Raw genomic sequence first — 21,433 nt, forward strand, 5'->3', positions numbered from 1 at the left:
AGCGCGACAGCTCCGCCTGGCTTTCCTGATGCATTCCTGGAAAGACACGCTGGACTACTCCTCCAACACGATGGAGTCGGCCGTCCAGTACGAGAAGTTTCTGAATGTAGGTGGAGTCCAGCTCCTGTTCAGGCCTGGTGTTAGCAGCCACTTGTTTTTCTCTCTTTATGTTTGAGAGCAGGACTTGATTTCACACTCAGGTCTTGTAATGAATTTAACAAAAGAAACTGCGCTTGCACTCAAATCGCTGCAGCTCATCTCCTCCTCTACTTGTCATCACTACACCTTTCTTTCTATTGGTTGAGGAGTTCTCTCAGACGTACTGCACAAACAAATCACAGAGAAAAAACCACAGAGTTTCAGATGAGCACAGAAGCAAAGAGAGGAGAAGAGCTGAAGCTAAGGATATCTGTCCAAGCAGTAAATATCTGAGTGCAAGCTCACAGTTAGAGCACAAGCAGAGGCTCTTGAATAAAGAGATGGAAAACCCCATATATCCATGACTTATGATCATATCACCAGAGACTTAATCCTGAGATCTGTTCTGATCTTCTTCTTCATCCTTTTCTTCTTCAGGAGTTCTTCCTCAATGTGAAGGACTTACTTCGAGCTCCGACCGACGTCACTGGTCGGTTTGAGAAGTGGGAGGCGGCCGAGATGGAGCTCAACGACAGGTGAGTGATCGAGCATGAGCAGGTTTATCAAGGTAACAAGCTGATAGCGGCAGCTCGACTCTCAGCCAATCAGAGACAACTCGGAGAAACACTGAGTTTAACAGGAAGCTGCTTTATTATTATTATTTTGATTATTCACTGAACCTCTGAATGAACTTGTGGAGATTCACCTGCACACACCTCATTTAATCCAGTTAAAAACCAGTTTGAGACTCAAAGCACTGGTTTCTCGTGTCGTCCAGTTTCTACGACAGGAAGTCGGCCGTGCACGAGGCGCTGTGCGACAACATGGACACTCGCACGGCCATGGAGGAGATGAGACAGCTGGTCAACCAGAGCAACAGCTACATCGCCAGCAGGAAGAGCAGCAAGCTGAGGCCCAACCGCCTGCTGGTGGAGAGCGTGGCGGTGTATCTCACCAACATGCTGAAGGTGAGCACCTCCTTCTCCCTCCACACGTTCGATGCCGATGATGAACCACAGGGGGCAGCGGACCAGCCAGCTCCTGAAGCTCCTCCTCATCTCAAGTGGTCTGGTTCTCACTCATGGTTGTTTTCGTCCTTCAGATCTTTGGCACGATTGAAGGATCCGATCCCGTTGGTTTCCCTGTGGGGGGGCAAGGTCAAAGTATTGACGTGAGTAAAGTGACACTTTTCTGTTTCCACTTTTCATTGTCGGAGGAAACGTGTCTGTTTGTGACGTGTGACGATCTCCTGCTCATTGAGCGGATGAGTTCAGGTTGTGAGTCTGTGAGTGTGAAGTGTTGCTGTCTTCCAGCTGGAGAGCACGGTGATGCCGTATCTGTCGGTGCTGTCGGATTTCAGAGAGCGGGTCAGAAGAATCGCCAGAGAACTGAAAGGTTGGAACCTGAACTTTCTGTTCCTTTTATATCTCCTGATATTTAAGTGTGACATTATGGGAGGTGGGATCATTTGACCTGCTCTGTTAAAGCTCTGTTATGAAACGCTCTACAGTGACGGAGCTGCTGCAGCTCTGTGACACCGTGCGGGACGACACTCTACCGGAGCTCGGCGTGCGGCTGGAGGATCATGAAGGTAACGCTGCTTCTGAATCTTCAATATTCAAACACTCAAACAAGCGTTTTATGTATTTTTTTGGAAGAAAAACGTTTTCTCTTTGTTTAGTTTCATATTTTTTTAACCAGGTTGAATTTTAAAATGTGGAGTAGATAGAGTCCTACAGTTAGACCAGCGTCTGGGACTCGACAGTAACTGGAAGTGTTTCACAGGTTTGCCTACTGTGGTGAAACTGGTGGACAAGGAGACGTTACTGAAGGAGAGAGAGGAGAAGAAGAAGGTAAGAGACGAGTGGAGACACATTATTCAGACCTGAACTCATCTCCAGATAATCTCCTGATCTCAGTGAGTCCACGTGAGAAACCAGCAGGAGATTATCTGACCTCTGACATAACAATCAAAGCCATCAAAGCCCCGTGAGATCAAATGAATGATTCAGAAAGTGAAAAGCTGAAGTGCTTTTACTTTGAAACGGGAGCAGGAGGTGTTGTAAAGACGTTTGTGTCATAGAAAGATAAACGTTGTGTTTCACAGAAGAATAAACAGAGAAAATTTACTTTTACCAGAGTTTTAATATTTATCTTTTGATCTTATGTCACAAACATGCATTTTAAAATGTTAAAACCACTTTCTGTGTGCATTTCAAAATAAAAGCACTCCAGCGTTTCTGTTTATGGATCCATTCTTTTGTTTAAAAAGTGAATATTTGCAGGAGCGGTAGACGCACGGCTTCATACTGTGTAGTACTTGTATTTCTTTGAGTACAATGGACTTCTTTCAATTCATTATTCAAATCAAAGCCCATTGAACACTTTGTGCTGAGGTTGAACTAAACAGATGCTGTTAATATGAATTCATATTAATGTGAATATTGTGCATTGAATAGATGAAGTTGCACAACTGGACTTTCTTTGTGTTTATTTATGCTCGTACATTCAGCCTCTAACAGAAATTGCAAAACTTATAAATATGACTCCTAAGTGGGTTTCTCAGAAGATATCAGGGTGGTAGATCTGGGCTTAGGGTCTTGGGCTCGAAATGGTTTGATCTTTGACCTGAGGTCTTCTTCCTTCACAGATGGAAGAAGAGAAGAAGAAGAAGAAGGAAGAAGCTGCCAGAAAGAAACAGGAACAAGAGGTCAGGTGGCTCCGTGTCCACACTAAAACGTTTTCCTGTTAGAATCCAGACCAGCCTCTGTATCAGAAAACCTCATTTTAACATCCTCCCCCTCATGTGATGGAGCTGATGAAGCCTCTCAGGAAGAGGACGTGTGTTTCTGCCTCTTCGTCTCCTAAAGTCTTTCATTCTGTTCTCACAACTCCAGAGTTTTCAAAGTAAAACCACCAACGTTTCCAGAAGTTTCTGGAGCTTGAAAACATAACAACAGACCGTCTGTTGTTCTGATGGAGTCGGACTCGAGTGAGTCACTCGTCACTGACTCGCTGCTTTTCCTGTTTCAGATGGCGAAGCTCGCCAAGATGAAAATCCCTCCATGTGACATGTTTCGTTTAGAAACGGACAAATATTCCAAGTTTGATGAAACGGTAAGTCACTCGTTCACACCTCTTATTACCTCTCGGTTCAAATATTGATTTTAGAAACTTCAGATGATTGGATGAGCTGAGTTGTCTGTGGTTGGTGTGCACAGGGTTTCCCCACGCACGACGCAGAGGGCAAGGAGCTGAGCAAAGGTCAAGCTAAGAAGCTGCGTAAACTCTACGAGGCTCAGGAGAAGTTACACAACGAGTTCCAGCAGACGAACAAAAACGAAAACTGATTGTTTCAGTAAATCATCTCCAAACCATCCGCTAGTGTTCGACCTCATAAACAATGTTTTTGTTCAAATCTGTCTTTAGGGAATTTCTTCACAGTTTCACCAGTTTGGACTCGAACATGTCGTGATTAGATTCCAGAGGTCAAAGGTCACAGTGAACCCATGAGTCTGGGAGATAAGCGTGTGTAGAGGGAGGCTCTGATTGGAGGAGACGTGCGACTGCAGGACGGTGACTTTCGTTTCTGACGAATAAAAAGGTTTTATCTCATTTGTATGAATTCTGTGATTGTTTAAAAGATGTTGAGGTTTGTTTGATCAGATTTTTACTAAACCTGAACTGATGCTGAGGGAACCAGGTCCAGGTGTTAAATAAATATCAGGATTTAACTAACGTCCTCCAGAAACATGACAAAGACCTTAAACCACTGAGATGTTAGAGGATGATCTCGCTGAGCGTCTGGTTTCATTCGGCCCAGAGACTCGTCTGTTCACCGGAGTCCAGACGCACTCGGCTCTTTTTGTCTGTTCACACTTTTCCTCAGATTCATCAGGTCTTTGTAGACGTGATTTTAATTCAGCTGCTGATCTGCAGAGCAGCGTTGACTCTGTACAAACAGTTATAATAAAAACACATGAACCATCTCAGAGGGAAGTGAGTTCTTCTGGAGAAACATAATAAAAAGCTGTTTTTACTGGTTTTGTGTGGAATTAATGACGATGATGAAGATGATGATGATGATGATGATTTCAAACTGAAGATGAAGAGCAGTGTTCGGTTGTAAAGAAGTTTAAAATGTTTAGTATCATCAGTCACTCTGTTTCATATATTTGGATTTGTTCTTATTTCAGAACAACTTTACTAACTAATGACTCAGTTATTGTGTTTTATAGTATTTACATTTCCATATTATTTTGTCATCTAAAACATTTTTCTGTCAGTTTTCAGAATTAAAGATTAAGATCGTACATGAAACTTACTTCAGTTTATAGAAACCTGTTATTAAAATCACTCTGATGTTCAATAGAAAGCAGCAAGAACAATATACAGTTTGTATGCATATGATGCACTCTAATATAACTTCTAAGGATTGTTATCAATATTTGCTTTAAATGTAAAATCTGAATTTGTTTGGAAAATATATTCAATCAATCAATCAAACTTTATTTGTATAGCCCATATTCACAAATCACAATTTGTCTCTTGGGGCTTTAACCTTGTGAGACATCCTCTGTCCTTCACTCCTTTGATGACGACTGAATGAAGTGAATGAGAATCACATGAAACGAAACTCATGTCCCTGCTTCGTGTTATGAGAGTACATAACTATCTTTGTACGCTATTATTATTACAAAGGAGATTACCAGAGAAGCTAAGAGACGGGTGGAGTCACATTATTCAGACGTGATCTCATCTCCAGATAATTTCTAGATCAAATCGGTTTCTGGGAAACTCAGAGATTCAAAGAAGAGGTGACCTCTGGTGACCTGTGAGGAGCTTTGCTCCAGCGAGTGAGAGGAGGAGAGAAAGGTGACACCATCAGAACGTCCCTCATCATATCAGGTGGAGCAGAAACAACACAATGAACAATCTGCTGATCTTCATGGGACAGACACACAACAAAGAAAAGCAAAGCGTCCGTTGATAAGAGATTTCTCTCTGACACACAACTTGACGAACCGCTCTTAGATAATTATGTAATATTTCCACAATTCAAGAACTTTTAAATAAAGACTCAAGACGCAGAACATTTGTCTTTTGAAGGTTTATTACTAAAATAAGTTTTATTGTGTGTAGAGCTGACGGGGTCATGATGTGTGGAAGTCGTGTTCCCAGCATCACGATGATGATGATGATGATGCTGGTGATGAAGATGAAGATGGAACTGATGCTCAGGTGAAGCGGACGCGGCGCATGGAGCCCACCGTGTTGTTCTGGCTGCCCCAGTCAGAGAAGTTGTTGTAGTCACGTTTCTCCAGGATGTAGTGAGGCCCTCTGTAGTTCGGCTCCTGGTACACCACCCACCTACACACACACAGACACACACAGAGCAGTTGGATGAGAGGATGTCTGTGACTCCACCAGCAGAGACGAGCTGCGGCGGCTGCACTCACGCTCCTCCCAGGACGCGGATGGAGGCGACTCGGTTGAGGCTGTAGCGGCTCATCAGGTTGGGGATGTCGTCCTGGACCTCCATCTTCTTACCGGAGTAACCAGCTCGCTCAAACAGGTGAGCTTTGGCTGGGTTGGTGTCCTGGAGGTTACACAAGTGTTTAACTGTCTGTCACCAACTATAACTGTGTGTGTCGCATCGATCTGATTGGATCCCGTTCATGTCTTCACCTGTTTGACGGAGCGCACCGAGGACACGTGGTCCACCTGAGCGCACCACTTGTCGTAGCAGTTGTACTCTCCTCGTTCAGACATGTCCCACAGGTACTGACGGCCCCGGAAGTTCTCATGCTCATAACCGATCCAGCTGAGGAGAGGAGTCAAAGAGACAGAGAGTCAAAGAGACAGAGAGTCAGAGAGACAGAGAGTCAACGAGTCAGAGAGTCAGAGAGTCAAAGAGACAGAGAGACAGAGAGTCAACGAGTCAGAGAGTCAGAGTCAAAGAGTCAGAGAGTCACAGAGTCAAAGAGTCAAAGAGTCAAAGAGTCAAAGAGTCAGAGAGTCAAAGAGCAAAAGAGTCAAAGAGTCAAAGAGTCAAAGAGTCAGAGAGTCAAAGAGCAAAAGAGTCAAAGAGCCAAAGAGTCAAAGAGTCAGAGAGTCAAAGAGCAAAAAAGTCAAAGTGTCAGAGAGTCAGAGAGTCAAAGAGACAGAGAGTCACAGAGTCAGAGAGTCAAAGAGTCAGAGTCAGAGTCAGAGAGTCAAAGAGACAAAGAGACAGAGAGTCAAAGAGTCAAAGAGTCAGAGAGTCAAAGAGACAGAGAGTCAAAGAGACAGAGAGTCACAGAGTCAGAGAGTCAAAGAGTCAGAGTCAGAGTCAGAGAGTCAAAGAGACAAAGAGACAGAGAGTCAAAGAGTCAGATAGTCAGAGAGTCAGAGAGTCAGATATGTACATCTGTGTTGAAAGGTTTATATTTTATAATTTATATTTCCCTGTATTTCTAATTCATTGTATTTCTATTTAATTGCTTATTTTCTAATATTGATCTTTCATATGTTCTCTTGTCGACCTCATTCTATGAAATCTCCCTGATGCTCAGCTGAAGAGTTCAGGTGGATCATTTCTCTGGTGTGTGGCAGTGACGTGTGCTGAACTGCAGGAGGCGCTGTGGACTCACGCTCCGCTCTCCACCTGCACAGAGTTGCATCTCTCGGGGAAGTTCTTGTCACTGAGTCGGGCGCAGTCAGAACTCAGGTCCAGTCTCCGGCCGGCGAAGTTCCTCTGCTCGAACAGGGTCACCTGGGTCAGAGGGAATCACACCTTCACACACTGAGGGAATCACACCTTCACACACTGAGAATCACACGTTCACACACTGAGAATCACACGTTCACACACTGAGAATCACACGTTCACACACTGAGAGAATCACTCGTTCACACACTGAGAATCACACCTTCACACACTGAGAATCACACGTTCACACACTGAGAATCACACGTTCACACACTGAGAGAATCACACCTTCACACACTGAGAGAATCACACCTTCACACACTGAGGGAATCACACCTTAACACACTGAGAATCACACCTTAACACACTGAGAATCACACGTTCACACACTGAGAATCACTCGTTCACTCGTTCACACACATGAAACCACCTGAGTAACGAGCTGTGATATGTTTTATGAACAGATTCGGTTTGTGAAGATCAAACAGTTGAGATACAACATGTTTTTTTGTTTGTTTTTTTCATTTGGAATCAAAGCTGTGGTTTGTAGTTTTGATGCTAAGCTAAAGGCTAACTACCTGAACACACAGAGAGAGACTTCTCATCTGGGTCTCAGCAAAAAAACACAAAACTAATATTTCCATGATGTTGAACCAGGATACAGAAAAACTGTTTCTGTTCAACATCAAATTCATGAAAAGATTAAAATAGATTGATCTTAATGTTTTCAATCCTAATTAAAAAAATCCATTAAACCCAAACTGAGACACATTTCTCATCAGAATCATAACGTCTGATGAACAGGAACAGAAAACGTTTCCACGATAACAACCAGACTCAGATTCTACTGGTTCCCAGTTTGTTTCAGCAGAGCGCTGCTGGTTGGACTCACCCGCCCACTGGACCCGTAGAAGGCGCGTTGGAGCACAGACCCCAGCTTGCTGTGGACACAGGATCATGGGATCAAACAGAACCATCACTCAGAAGAAAAGAAGTGCAGATGATTGTAACGGAGCCATTTCAGAATTTGATCCAGATCAGATTATTGTTACAGTTTAAAATGTTTATGTGCACGTCTCCATCAACCATCATCTCTCTGCAGGTGATTCAGGGAACCTGGAGCCGGAGGCGTCACAGAGGAGCAGCAGGAGGTGCCCTCTGGGCGGGGGGGCTGCGCTCTGTGGACGTACCTGGTTTGTTGGGCTAATCCTGGGACCTTAGTGAAGATGTTCATGTCAGCTCGGGGACGCAGGGAGAGAAACGCTTAAATACGCAGAGTGGAGGTGAGCTCAGGTACCAGAAGGCTCACAGGGCTTCTGCACAGGCCGCATTCATATGCTAAACACACACATACAAACACACACACACAAAGGCATGAACATGTAGTGCTCTCTGAGCACACACACACACACACACAATCACACAAACACACCAGCTTCAAACACTGCAACTGCACACAGAGCACAAACACATTCAAACACACAAACTGCAACCGAAATAAACATGTGCATGTATGGAGTTCAGTTTCTGTACACACACACACACACACACTCACATGTTAGTGTGTGTGTGTGGGTGTGTGTGTGCACAGAGTGCAGTGCCAACAGTTTTGGCTTTGAAGCGTTCAGCGTTTTTCTCTTTGTGTGACGGCCTCCGTAAACAAAGCAGCTGATGTTGATGGTTGTGTTGAAGCTTTGTGCGACACAGTGTGTTCACAGCAGAGGTCACGACCCTGCACTGACGCCTTCACCTGTGAACCTGAACCTGAACCTGAAGCAGGGACCTCAGCCTGTCGTCCTGCAGGGGGCGTCAGTCTGAACAGCTGTTCATATCTCACATGGAGTTTAATGACACGCTTTATTTTATTGTTATTTAATCATCAAGTCGTGTCTGAGCTGCATAGACTACCCCTGACCTCTGACCTCTGACCTCTGACCCCTGACCTCTGAAGTATAAAATGACAGGGTCCATATTTACAGAGCAGAGAGTTGTCGTAGTAACAGAATCACAATAATAAGTCATTTTGTAAATTTCCTTCCTATTAAAGTCTAAATTCTGGTTGTGTTCAGTTGTTGAGTTAATAATTCACTTGTGTTGTTTTCCTTGACTCATCTGTTGTTTCTGCTGTGTCGTGTTTTATTGTGTTAACTACTCGTTCAATAATGATGAATATTCAGTTGATTAGTCGTTTGTTAAGTTTTCACTTTTACACTTTCTGTGAAATCATTTTTTATTTCTTTATTGTGAAGACGTCATTTCACTGATTCTCTGATGATCATTAGATTATAAAATTCGTTGTTGATAAAAATTATAGTGGCAAATTAAATTTCTATTGATTAAATTGATAAATTAACTAAGTGACATTTTATACAATATATATACTGTATATATATGTGTGTGTGTGTTTTTTCTTCAGAGGATTGATAATGATGATAACAAAACACTTTATTGGTTCAGAACTTTTCTTCAGAAAGAGAAATAAAGAAAAATTAAAAAAGAGCAGCAAAGAAAACGAGACAAAATCAGTTGATAAGACAGAGGAGGATCAAATGTACATTAAAGTTACACATGAAAATAAGACACAACAAATGTTTCCAGAAGAATTCAGAAGATGTTTCCTGTCAGATCTCAACAGGTCGTCTTTATTATTATTACTTCAAAAGTGTTGAGGACAATTTGAAAATCAGTGCAGAATGTGAACTTGTGTTTATAAAGTTTCATCTGTAAAGTTTCTGTCTTTTACACAGACACAGACACACACCACACACATGCCATTAGGGACAATGTATGTGTTGTGCTTCACAGCTACACAACACAAAGCCACAGCAGCAGCAGCATGGACGTGAACTTTGCTGACAGCATCAAAATCTGTTCTTCATGTAAAAGATCTGTTTGTTCCAGCAAATTCACACATCACTGACCTCCAATAGAGTGTGTGTGTGTGTGTGTGTGTGTGTGTGTGTGTGTGTGTGTGTGTGTGTCTGTGTGAATAGCAGAGAACACCCTGGATGTGTGCTTGTGGCAGGACCCAGTCGGTGACGGAGTGGAGCTTGGAGCAGCAGATCCAGAAGCTCGGGGACGGTTCTGGTGTTGTGGAGCAGCTTCCAGCAGCAGGTCAGATGTTGTGTAGTTGTGGTCGTGACACACACACGATCTCAGGACTCAGAGGCAGCTGCACCTTTCTGTCTGATCTGGTCTGGAGCGCAGCCTGAGATGTGTCTCATCCTCACTGTGCTGGACAAGCTGACGTCCTTCCTGTCTCTGATGGCGTTTTGTGTCTCTGTGTCTTCAGGCTGGTTGAAATGAAGCTCTGACAAAGATCATAAATCTGACAGATGAGCTACTGGACGTTTTTGAGTTTTTACTGAAAACCCGAGACCGTCTGCTGGGACCGGTCCTGTGAGGGGACGTCGGCTCCACATCACACGTAAGAGTTCATCTTTATTTAATATGTCTCACTGAGAGTTTACATCTTTAGTCTCTAGTCGGCAGAAAAATACAACACACCTGAGAGTGAGTGAATCAAAGTAACACAACATCTCATCCATCCCTCACTAGTCTGCTTGGTGTGTCTTTGTCTCTTCACCTGCTTTTAACCTTTCACTTGAACCGATCATGTGTTTCTTTGTGTTGTGTTGTCACTGTGTGTAGAGACATGGAATTAAATGTGTTTTTGTGATTTGTCCTCAGTGAGACACGATGCAGTTCCTCCTGAGGACGCACCATGTGTTCACACTGGTGCTGTGGGTTTCAGCCTCTGAAGACTTCGACTGGACCAAGAACGAGAGAACGTCTTTCTACTATGGAACCTTCCCTACTGGTACCTAGCATCCTAGCATCCTACCCTCCTACCTAGCATCCTACCATCCTACCCTCCTACCATCCTACCTTCCATCCTACTTACCATCCTACTTACGGTCCTACCTTCCTACCTTTCTACCATCCTACCACCCCACCTTCCTACCATTATACCTACCATCCTACAATCCTACCATTCTACCCTCCTACCTACCATCCTAGAATCCTACCTACCCTCCTACTTACCATTCTACCTTCCTACCCTCCTACCTACCATCCTATTTACCATCCTACCCTCCTACCTTCCTACCATCCTACCATCCTACCTACCATCCTACTTACCATCCTACCTACCATCACACTTTTCATCCTACTTACCATCCTACTATCCTACTATCCTACAATCCTACCATCCAACTTACCATCCTACCCTCCTACTTACCATCCTACCTAGCTACCCTCCTACCGACCATCCTACTTACCATCCTACCCTCCTACTTACCATCCTACCTAGCTACCCTCCTACCTACCATCCTACTTGTCTTCCTACCATCCTACCACCCTACCCTCCTACCTACCATCCTACTTACCATCCTACCATCCTACCTACCATCCTACCATCCTACCCTCCTACCTACCATCCTACTTACCATCCTACCATCCTACCTACCATCCTACCATCCTACCCTCCTACCTACCATCCTACTTACCATCCTACTTGCCATCCTACCATCCTACCATCCTACCACCCTACCCTCCTACCTACCATCCTACTTACCATCCTACCATCCTACCCTCCTACCTACCATCCTACCATCCTACCTACCATCCTACTTACCATCCTACTATCCTACTATCCTACTATCCTACAATCCTACCATCCAACTTACCATCCTACCCTCCTACCTCCCATCCTACCTAGCATCCTACCTACCATCCTACCATTCTACCTACCATCCTACCTAGCATCCTACCTACCATCCTACAATTCTACTTACCATCCTAGCATCCTAGCCTTCTAGCATCCTACCAACCTCTCTCTCTCTCTCTCTCTCTCTCTCGCTCTCTCTCTCTCTCTCTCTCTCTCTCACCCTCTCTCTCACCCTCTCTCTCACCCTCTCTCTCTCGGTGCAGGTTTCTCGTGGGGGGTGGGCAGCTCGGCCTATCAGACTGAAGGAGCGTGGAACATCGATGGAAAAGGAGCGAGCATCTGGGATTCGTTCGCCCACAGGAAGGGGAAGATATTCCTGAACGACACCGGAGACTCGTCGTGTGAGGGATACTACAAATTCAAGGTGACTCAACTTTATTAATAAAACACAAGATAACAGGGTTGATCACCATGAAATGAACGTAGAGGCCACAGCTCGGTATCAACTGGTAAACTTCATAATGTTCCTTTAAATTCAATTTGCATTCTGTTGAATTACGAGCGTGAAACTGACAGGTTTGAAAACCAGTGTGTTTTTGTTTGAGTGATTTGAAAAGTCTTGTCCTTTGTCCTCCAGGACGACGTCACCTTGATGAAAGACATGAAGCTGAATCATTATCGTTTCTCCGTCTCCTGGCCGAGGATCTTACCAAGCGGACTGAAAAGTCAGAAATGCTTCATCTTTCTATTCAATTAATGAAAAGCTTTTTTTACTGTGTGTTAGTGGAATCACATTGTTCAATAAGTTTACTTTCATTAGAATTGTTGATAAGTGAATGAGTCGAACGGCAGAAAAATAATAAGCAAAATGTAAAAACAACCATTTACTGAAGTGATTATGGAGCAAAACACATTTTCTTTATATTCTGTTGTAAATCAAATACTTTGTGTTTCAGTGGATGGACACAATGACTTATGATGAGCATTGTTCTTTAGATGAATGTTCAAATGAATTCCATGTTTTTCAGGTGAACACATCAATGAGAAAGGAATCAAATATTACAACGACCTGATCAACATGCTGCTGGCCAATAAGATCACACCTGTGGTCACTCTGTACCACTGGGACTTACCTCAGGTGAGAAGCACAGCTGAGTCTCTTCTCTTTGCTGATTGGACGTCCAGTGCTGACACAAACTAACTCTCCAACCGTTCAGGTCCTACAGGAGAAATACGGCGGCTGGCAGAACGTCAGCATGGTCGACTACTTCAACGACTTTGCCAACTTGTGCTTCGAGCGATTTGGAAACCGAGTGAGGAACTGGATCACCTTCAACAACCCGTGGGTACGTGAGGTCGGAGAGGAGCGGAGCCGTCACGGTGGTAAAGTTCTGCTGCTCCGGTCCCTGGAGTCGGGAAAGTTCTCAAAGAAAAACCACACGAGTTTTAACCAAACAAAATAAACCTGAGTCTGAGGAACATCTATGAAAACATCCTCTTTTATACGCTGGACTTCCTCCAGTCTTCAGCCATCTGTGATTGGTTCTTTTTGTGATGGTATAACGTTAAGCTTCATTTTTAAACTGTCGATGTCAGCGCTCTAACGTTCTGAGTTACTTCCTGCGTCCACCTGTGGCACTTCCTGTTTCAATCTATTGGATCTGATGCAGTTGTTTCCAGTAAAGAGAAACAGTCTCAGAGAACGTTAATGAGGTTTTTAACTCACAGAGTGAATAACACGGCAAATAAGTAAATAATCAAGTAGTTGATAAAGTAGATTAAAGCTCATCTACACTCAGTGATCAGATGTCATGTTGACCCATTTATCAGAGAGCGCCCTCTTGTGTTGTCTGCAGTCGATTGCTGTGGAGGGATATGAGACAGGGGAACATGCACCGGGGCTGAAGCTGAAGGGAACCGGAGCGTACAGGGCTGCCCACCACATCATCAAAGTAAGGGGGGGGGGCACACTTCTGTTTGCTTCATAACCTGTCAACTTTACTTTGGACACTCAAGGGTTCACGCTCATCATGTTCTTTATCATTTGTTATTTTGAGTAATCTCTGGGATTAAATCCACTGAGTTAACGACGGTGCCTCTGTGTTCCAGGCTCATGCTAAGGTCTGGCACACGTATGACACACAGTGGAGGAGCAAACAAAAAGGTCCAAAGGAAACTTTACACTTCATATTTGTGTCTTCTTCCACCCTGCTGGACAGTAAAGTAGATTGTGTGTCTGTGTGTGTGTGTGTGCGTCAGGCCTGGTGGGGATCTCTCTGACAGCGGACTGGGGGGAACCAGTGGACGTCACCAACCAGAGGGACATCGAAGCAGCAGAGAGATACATCCAGTTCTACATGGGCTGGTTCGCGACTCCCATCTTCAACGGGGATTATCCTCAAGTTATGAAAGATTACGTCGGTACGTCATCGTCACACACGCGTGTTCAACTCGTCACGGGATATTTTATGTGTGGAAAACAAAAGCATCATTCAAACACTTCAGCTGTCGAACCAGCCTCTTGTGTTTGAGTTGTGGAAGTAGTTTGATGCCGTCACGTCAGGTAGAGTCGGAGAATCGTCTCCAGAGTTTCCTCCGAGTTTCTCACATACACAACCCAGCAGGAGGTTTTCTCCACAGACGCACAACAGCTTGTTGTGTTCACACATGCACTTCTCCTGGATTTATACAGACTGCAGATGATCTGGAGCTTCTCACTCCAGAGGAAACAGTGTATATATAGTCGTGTGTAATAGTAAAGACTTCAGTCTGAAAGCAGCTTCACAGTTCACGCGCCTGGTCGGAGACTTTACCATGCTTTGTTTGTGTTGACCTTTGACCTGTAGGCAGGAAGAGCGGCCAGCAGGGCCTGGGAGTTTCGCGCCTCCCCGTCTTCTCACCTCAGGAGAAGACTTACATCCGAGGAACCTGTGACTTCCTGGGCCTCGGACATTTCACCACCCGCTACATCACCCAGAAGAATTACCCGTCGGGCGTGGGGGACAGCTACTTCGCTGACCGTGACCTGGCTGAGCTGGTTGACCCCAAGTGGCCCGACCCCGGCTCCGAGTGGCTCTACTCGGTCCCCTGGGGTTTCAGACGCCTGCTGAACTTTGTCAAGGTGCAGAACACCGATCACAATGGATTCAGATCTGCAGCTGCTGTGGGAGGTTTATCCTCAAGTTCCCACTGGGTCTTTAGAGAAGTGAACACAACATGCACAGATATAGTGCTGTAGCAGGTGATGCAAACAGAATAAAACCAACACTGTGGGAGTTTGTGTGTCTCCGCGCCGGTGACCCCTAGTGACCGGAGGTATGATGCTCTCAGGTTTTCTGTTTGTCCCGTTCTCATGAACAAGAAATCTCATCTTTCCACCAAGATCTATGGAAATCTGTACAGTAGTTATCGCCTCATCCTGCTTACAAACACACAAACAGACAAACACACAAACAGACAGGGTTAACATGAACATCTCACTGGAAGGTAACACACCTCTCTCCACAGACTCAGTATGGGAACCCGATGCTCTACGTGACAGAGAACGGCGTCTCGGAGAAGATGCTCTGCACCGACCTCTGTGACGACTGGAGGATGCAGTACTTCAAAGATTACATCAACGAGATGCTCAAAGGTGAAACCACAGACCAGGTCCCAGCGGAGGAGGATCCCCGTCTGGTTTATGTCTCAGTGATGTCTTCTGACTTGAAGCTTCATGCTGTTGTCTCGTGCTTGTCTTCTTCTCTGGATCACAGCGGTTAAAGACGGGGTCAACATCAAGGGCTACACAGCCTGGTCGCTGCTGGACAACTTTGAGTGGGACGAAGGATACTCCGAGCGGTTCGGCCTGTACTACGTGGACTTCAGGAACAAGAACAAGACACGTTACCCCAAGGCCTCGGTCCAGTTCTATAAACGCATCATCAGCTCCAACGGCTTTCCCAACCAGAGAGAGGTGAGCAACACCTGATCAAATCCCTCTGGAGGGGAGCAGGTGGTGGTGAAGCAGTGAGGGATGATGGGAGTTGTAGTCTCCTCCTGGTTAGATTCCAGATGGTTCAGGAGGTTTTTATCTGGATCCTCCTCAGACGTCTCCTCCTCTGAAACAAACAGCTTCATGTTAAACTCAGTGTTTCTCTGACTCGTCTCTGATTGGCTCACGTTCACAACGCGTTTCTCTGAAAACTTCAGATCCTTCAGATCGGCTTCAAACACAGAGTTAAACACCTCCAAGATCCAAGTGTAAAATGTGAAAAAGTACTAAGAACTACAGGTTTCTGCAGGCTTTAAAATAGAATGCAAGAAGTCAGCTTTAGATATAACATAGGTAGCAGTTTAAATTAAATTAAGTTAAAGACCCACATCATAAGAAAGTAACAACACAGATCCAATCACACATTCTTTTTTGTGTTGCTCTTTTCATAATTTGTCCACATCCACAGTATCACAGCGACACATGTGTTTGTTCTTCAACATGTCCTGTTGTTAAGTTACATGTTAGAACTCTGCCGTTGTGTGTGTGTGTGCAGGTGGAGAGCTGGAAGAGGAAAGCTGTGGAGACCTGCTCCTCCAGTAACCAGCTCCTGGCTGCAGGTGGGTGGATCACGTCTGGGAGAAGCTGCTGGAGCCAAACAAAGGAAAAGTCTCAAGCTTGTGATTCGCTCTCTAACAGAGTTTTTCTTTGTTTCGCTCCTGCAGCTACGAGAGAGTCCAAGGGAGGTCAGGAACATGCAGGGATGCAAAGGGCTTGGCCTGTGCATGATGAGGTTTAGGTACAAGACTGATTCTGTGTGAGAACAAACATTTAAAACTGCTGTTCTGTCAACGATAAACCTGGAAACACTCAAACGTCATGAAATGACCCAAAGCAGCAGTTTGTGACTTCACTGCTCAAACGTCACAACCTGAAAACTCACTGGTTCTGCTTCAACATTAAAATCACAACAATCATTGCATAATCACATTTCTCTAACTTGAAATCAAAAATGTCACCTGAAGACATTTCTGTGAATGAATAAACTCATACCTCAAAAACTCAAGATCAAGCCTGTGTGTCAAAATATGTGAACACACAAGTCTAACAACTTTCCCACTTGTGTGTTTGTGCTTCAGATCCGTTGATCGGTCACATGGAGATGGTCACAGAGATCGTGGTTCCCACCGTGTGCACGCTCTGCATCCTGCTCAGCGCCGTCTTCCTCATGTTCCTGCTGCGTGGACGCCTCTGAAACACACACACACACACACACACACACACACACACACACACACACACACACACACACACACACACACACACAAATAGGGACTCCACTTCTGTAAAGCTTCATTTTGTTGATGTAACTGTGCGGCTGCTCGTTTTTATAAACAGCCTGAACTCATCACGACTCTTGAGGAATTCATTTGAGTTTGGTGTATGATGATGATGATGAAGAAGAGGATGAAGATGATGATGATAATGATGAAGAAGAGGATGATTAAGATGATGATGGTTATTTATTACTGTTTTCAACACACTGCTCTTGTGTGGTTTTGGATGAAGCAGAAGTTGGACTTCAGCTTCTGGCTGCAGAGAGGAGCTGCTTCACTGTCACAGAAGAATCAATAAAGAACTGAGGATGATGGAGGTGAAGACGTCTCTGTGTGGTGTGTTCACATGCAGCTGGGTTTTCTTAGCCTGATGATGTGCTCAGGATAACTCTCATGGTGAAGCTGCTTTAGAATAGAAACTATTGTAGACGCACACTGAACAACTCTAAGTTCTTATCCTATCAAGGATTTTAGAAAGACTGAGTCCAAACCTGACTTTAAACTTGAAACCAATAATCTTATATTTTTACTTCATTATATACAGATATTTGCATGAATTACTCCGTAAACTAAGTAAATGATACACAATAAAGTACTGGAATAAACAGTCAAGTACAAAATAATTTAGAACAACGAATAAGATGATGACAAACTATGAACAAGAGACCAGTGAGTGAACCTGCAGTGTGGATATAAGATGAGCAGAGAGTTTAGAGTAGTTCCAATTCTCCTGAGGAATAAATCTGAGATTATTATATTTCATTATTTCACTTTAACTGCTCTTATTTAGTCTGCGCTCGTTTCCGGTGGACTTTATTTTGAAAGCGGTTCCACTGTGTACCGGAAGAGGGTATCCCGCAGGTTCCTGTCTACGCAGCTCGTGACTGGTAAATATAAAATAAAGAGGAGATGTCCTTTAAAATACTTGACCTCTAATGTGTGTGTGTCTGTGTGTGTGTTGAAGCTGCGGACTCGTGGTTTGAGTAGTTTTCCTGTTTAACAGCTGTTGTTGTTATTATCTGACGTGTTAGCTAACTGACCTAGCCCCAGCTAGCGGTTAGCCCAGCAGGGTTAGCATGGAGTTCCTCCGTTTAGCGCGTTTCACAGATATACATGTGGATTTATTCAAAGTTATTTAAGTTAGTATAATAAACACGCTTCTCTCAGACTGTTGGTTTTATTCAAAGTTATTTTATTTCCGTCTCTGAGCTGCAGCGGAAACAACAGATCGTTTGTTTGTCAAACTTTTATTTTGACAGCCTGTTGAATTTCCCGCGTCGTGCACCGGAAGCTTCGCTGCTCCACCGATACGGTTTCCCCCCCGGTGTCGATACCGAACCCCAGAGGATCGATAACTGATATCAGGATCGATACTCGATTACATCCCCTGATTCATTTTATAATTAACACTTGATGTGGTTTTTAAACTGTAGAAGCAGCAAGAGACAAGTGTAGAAACACAGACAGGAAGAAATATAATAATACAAAAAAAAATATATATATATATATATATCAATTAATGATATTTTATTTGTAGAGTATCATATTCACAAATCCCAGTTTGTCTCACAGATGTTAAAAGGATCAACTTCCTGTTCTTAACTCAACACGAGTCAAACTACAGATCAACTTAATGATCAGTGATGAAGCTCAGTCTCATGTGAGGATCCTCTCCCAGGACACACAAATGCTGGTGGAACTCAACACAACAACACAACAACAGGATTCACTACATGAGAAGAACCAGTTTGTCACTTCATGTTTAAATTGTTTATACATAAAGTCTGATGGAGATAAAGGAGCAGATGAACTGATGACATATGATTTGGAGTGACAGCTGATCTGTACGGAGCACGTGTGATGTATTACAGATAATAACTAGCTAATAAAAGGGCTGTTACCTGATTTTGAGAATATGGTTCGGTATTAAAAACCTGGCGGCTGATGAACACAACTTTTTCTTCTCTAATCAATGAATTTTTATATTTCAAGTAGAATAATAAAAGACCAATAGAAACCTTTTAAATGTAAAGTGCTTGTTTCTAGCTTCATGTGAGCTTCATTCTAACTTTAATTCTCTGGAGATTGACTCTTATTTGTCCTGCAGGAGCTTCTCACCATGTTTGACCCGGACATGTCCTACGTCCACCGCACAGAGGACGAGGCCTTCCCTCCCCTCCCCCCGCCTCACTCCCCGGGACAGGGGGGACACGAGGACAGAGACCCTTCTGGAAACGGTGAGAAGAAGGAGGAGTCTTTCTCTTTAAGCTGTCCACAGACATGAACCATCAACACGTCAGCACCATTAGAACAGATTTAAAGAAAAGGATTTAGTATGTTTCCTGTCCTGAACCTTGAGTCTTCACTCTCTGATGGCCTGTTCCAGACATGAAGCCTCTTTAGAGATGACTCAACGCTTTAGATCAGTTTGAGAATTGATTTGAGAGAGCAGGGTTTGTGTCCACACGTGACGTGATGTTGTCCTGCTCTGTTCTCCTGCTGATGAAGAAGAGGACGATGAAGGCAACGTGTCCAAGCTGGATGAGGTTCCTGCTGCCAAAAGGAAGGGAGTGAAGAGGCCGCAGCCCAAACTGGACTCTCAGAGGTATCACATCACTTCCTTTACAGTCAAGATGTTTAAAAAGTAAATAGTGTTGTCAGCTGATGAAGACGCCACAAACATCATTTAATCCCACACCTGCTGGACAGTAGAGGACTTCCTGTTCTCTTCAGTTGCTGATGAGATTGAAAACGTTTCTCTTCAGGCTGATCTCAGCGAGAGGACTTCCAGCTCTGAGGACCATGTTTGACGACGTCCACTTCAAGGGCAAAGGACACGAGGTAAGAGCTGAGGACGCAGCAGTGAACACGCAGCAGCAGGATGTGTAGAAGAGAGCGTGACGGCGTTGTGTCTGTTCAGGCTGCAGATCTGAGGCTGCTGATGCAGAAGATGGAGAACTGGGCTCACAGGCTGTTTCCCAAACTGCAGTTTGAAGACTTTATCGACAAAGTGGAGAAACTGGGCAACAAGAAAGAAGTGCAGGTGGGAACTGGAGGCTGAGTGTTGGTCAATCATCAGTGGATATGGTTTTTAATCTGCTTTTAATCTGCAGACCTGTCTCAAACGGATTCGACTGGACATGCCACTGACACACGAAGACTTCGGTAACGAGGGTAAGAGAATAAAATCCCTCAGTCACCATTGTTTGTTTGTGTTGTCGAGGTCCTGCTGTTACACAGGTCCGATTCCCCCCCCCCCCCCCCCCCCCCCCCGAGTCAGGTTCATCCGTCAGTCAGGACACCTCAGCCCCTTTCTATATAATCAAATAACTAATTAGAACCAAACTTATCAGGAACATGAACACTTTTATGACTCATACTGTAGCCAGCCCCCAGGGGGCGATGTAAGATGATTGGCTCACTTTCAGGAGCCGTCATGTCGTCCATCTTTAGTCACAGCCTCTGTTGCACAGCAAGACTCTTAGAAAGTTATTTAAGCTGCTGAAAACTGGGCAGTGAATCCAATGAGTAAATATTAGTAAAGACCAGACCAGATGAAACTGATGTTATTATGACAAACGTGAGACAGGTTCAAATTTACAGAATGAATTGAGTCTTTTATAAATGTTGTGTTGCAGGTGAAGAAGAGGCAGCAGCTCAACGGCCCCTCTTTGAAGATCCTGATCCATTTAGTGGAGGGAGCTTCAGGAACGAGGTCCAGAGACCCGTCCACTCTACGCCCGCTCCAGCTGCTCCTCCGCCAGCCGCCCCCCCCTCCCTCACCGAGGAGCAGCAGCGGCGCATGGAGCTGAACCGACAGCGAGCTCTGGAGAGGAGGCTCGCCCGCCACACCAAGCAGGAAGCAGGTGAGACGCCTCAGACCCGTCAGCCAAACAGATCCAGCAACATGAAGCCAGTGATCTGTGAGTCCGTCCGTGTGCATCAGATCTGAAAGTGATTCAGTCAAAGACATAACGTGAAATTCCTAAAAATATTAATTCACAGGCAACGAAGCTGGAATCATAAAATGTTTAAGATAAAAGAATTTGTATTGATTGTCAACGTACGTTCACTTGTTACTTAAGTTGATAAACATCTTGTTCGTCCAGAATAAAACATAAACCCGGAGTTTCAAACTCAAACGAGGCAGCGTGGACGTGATTTCAAACTGTCTCTAATCATGATGTCATGTTTGTCTCTTCCTCTCTAGACTCCACCCACTCTCAGGCCGTGGACACGTCAGCAGACGAACCAGCGTCTGTGTCTTCTGCAAATGTCCTCAACAAGTCCAACGAGGACGAGGAGGGGACGGAGCGTTTGAACCTGGAGCCGGACGGCAGCAGCACACAACCACCCAGCCAGGCTCCACCCCCCGACCCACCCAGCCAGGCTCCACCCCCCGACCCACCCAGCCAGACTCCACCCACAGACCCACCCAGCCAGGCTCCACCCACCGACCCACCCAGCCAGACTCCACCCACAGACCCACCCAGCCAGACTCCACCCACCGACCCTGAGGCTTCACCCGAGTCCAGTCAGCGCGAGGAAGAGACCAGCCAGCAGCCAATCAGCAACGAGCCTGAGGACACAGACTAGTGTGTGTGTTTCTGTGTGCTTTCAAATAC

At 44.7% G+C, this 21,433-nt stretch overlaps 4 protein-coding genes across 4 annotated transcripts in view; 3 read left to right on the forward strand and 1 right to left on the reverse strand.

Annotated features, from left to right (window-relative positions):
- cars1 (cysteinyl-tRNA synthetase 1) overlaps window positions 1–4,130 on the forward strand; it is a 13,832-nt gene extending 9,702 nt beyond the window's left edge. The window contains exons 13-22 of the mRNA XM_053426876.1: window positions 3–106; window positions 577–674; window positions 917–1,106; window positions 1,241–1,309; window positions 1,452–1,533; window positions 1,649–1,729; window positions 1,924–1,991; window positions 2,789–2,848; window positions 3,172–3,255; window positions 3,360–4,130. Coding sequence (XP_053282851.1) covers window positions 3–106; window positions 577–674; window positions 917–1,106; window positions 1,241–1,309; window positions 1,452–1,533; window positions 1,649–1,729; window positions 1,924–1,991; window positions 2,789–2,848; window positions 3,172–3,255; window positions 3,360–3,488 — 965 coding nt within the window. The 3' untranslated portion in view covers window positions 3,489–4,130. The remainder of the gene's footprint in view (window positions 1–2; window positions 107–576; window positions 675–916; window positions 1,107–1,240; window positions 1,310–1,451; window positions 1,534–1,648; window positions 1,730–1,923; window positions 1,992–2,788; window positions 2,849–3,171; window positions 3,256–3,359) is intronic.
- A 1,103-nt stretch (window positions 4,131–5,233) lies between these two features.
- crybgx (crystallin beta gamma X) lies at window positions 5,234–8,326 on the reverse strand. The gene is made up of 6 exons (XM_053426974.1): window positions 8,020–8,326; window positions 7,722–7,770; window positions 6,771–6,892; window positions 5,827–5,962; window positions 5,598–5,737; window positions 5,234–5,508 (listed from the first exon to the last, which is right to left on the reverse strand). The coding sequence occupies exons 1-6, from the start codon at window positions 8,061–8,063 to the stop codon at window positions 5,376–5,378; spliced, it is 624 nt and encodes a 207-aa protein (XP_053282949.1). The 5' UTR covers window positions 8,064–8,326; the 3' UTR covers window positions 5,234–5,375.
- A 2,202-nt stretch (window positions 8,327–10,528) lies between these two features.
- lctla (lactase-like a) lies at window positions 10,529–16,726 on the forward strand. Its single transcript, XM_053418477.1, has 13 exons — window positions 10,529–10,649; window positions 11,762–11,922; window positions 12,136–12,223; window positions 12,527–12,636; window positions 12,716–12,844; window positions 13,355–13,450; window positions 13,608–13,662; window positions 13,758–13,919; window positions 14,345–14,619; window positions 15,006–15,132; window positions 15,254–15,453; window positions 16,028–16,091; window positions 16,611–16,726. The coding sequence occupies exons 1-13, from the start codon at window positions 10,529–10,531 to the stop codon at window positions 16,724–16,726; spliced, it is 1,704 nt and encodes a 567-aa protein (XP_053274452.1).
- A 913-nt stretch (window positions 16,727–17,639) lies between these two features.
- tipin (timeless interacting protein) lies at window positions 17,640–21,404 on the forward strand. The gene is made up of 8 exons (XM_053418600.1): window positions 17,640–17,695; window positions 18,916–19,045; window positions 19,317–19,413; window positions 19,574–19,649; window positions 19,729–19,851; window positions 19,922–19,982; window positions 20,447–20,674; window positions 21,019–21,404. Exons 2-8 carry the CDS (start codon window positions 18,928–18,930, stop codon window positions 21,402–21,404), a joined length of 1,089 nt encoding a protein of 362 aa, XP_053274575.1. The 5' UTR covers window positions 17,640–17,695; window positions 18,916–18,927.
- The last annotated feature ends 29 nt before the right edge of the window (window positions 21,405–21,433 follow it).

The sequence above is a fragment of the Pleuronectes platessa genome, chromosome 1, assembly GCF_947347685.1.
Source record: "Pleuronectes platessa chromosome 1, fPlePla1.1, whole genome shotgun sequence".
Taxonomy (NCBI): Eukaryota; Metazoa; Chordata; class Actinopteri; order Pleuronectiformes; family Pleuronectidae; genus Pleuronectes; species Pleuronectes platessa.

Bases quoted from the DNA above. Each gene is read 5' to 3' on its own strand.
- tipin (XM_053418600.1), top strand. From the start codon at position 18,928: ATGTTTGACCCGGACATGTCCTACGTCCACCGCACAGAGGACGAGGCC. The intron at 19,414-19,573 runs GTATCACATCAC...GTTTCTCTTCAG, and splicing joins CCCAAACTGGACTCTCAGAG to GCTGATCTCAGCGAGAGGAC. The intron at 20,675-21,018 runs GTGAGACGCCTC...CTTCCTCTCTAG, and splicing joins CCACACCAAGCAGGAAGCAG to ACTCCACCCACTCTCAGGCC.
- crybgx (XM_053426974.1), bottom strand. From the start codon at position 8,063: ATGAACATCTTCACTAAGGTCCCAGGATTAGCCCAACAAACCAG. The intron at 7,771-8,019 runs GTACGTCCACAG...CTGTGTCCACAG, and splicing joins GGATTAGCCCAACAAACCAG to CAAGCTGGGGTCTGTGCTCC. The intron at 5,738-5,826 runs GTGAAGACATGA...TGTAACCTCCAG, and splicing joins CGGTGCGCTCCGTCAAACAG to GACACCAACCCAGCCAAAGC.
- lctla (XM_053418477.1), top strand. From the start codon at position 10,529: ATGCAGTTCCTCCTGAGGACGCACCATGTGTTCACACTGGTGCTGTGG. The intron at 13,663-13,757 runs GTCCAAAGGAAA...TGTGTGCGTCAG, and splicing joins GTGGAGGAGCAAACAAAAAG to GCCTGGTGGGGATCTCTCTG. The intron at 14,620-15,005 runs GTGCAGAACACC...CTCTCTCCACAG, and splicing joins GCCTGCTGAACTTTGTCAAG to ACTCAGTATGGGAACCCGAT.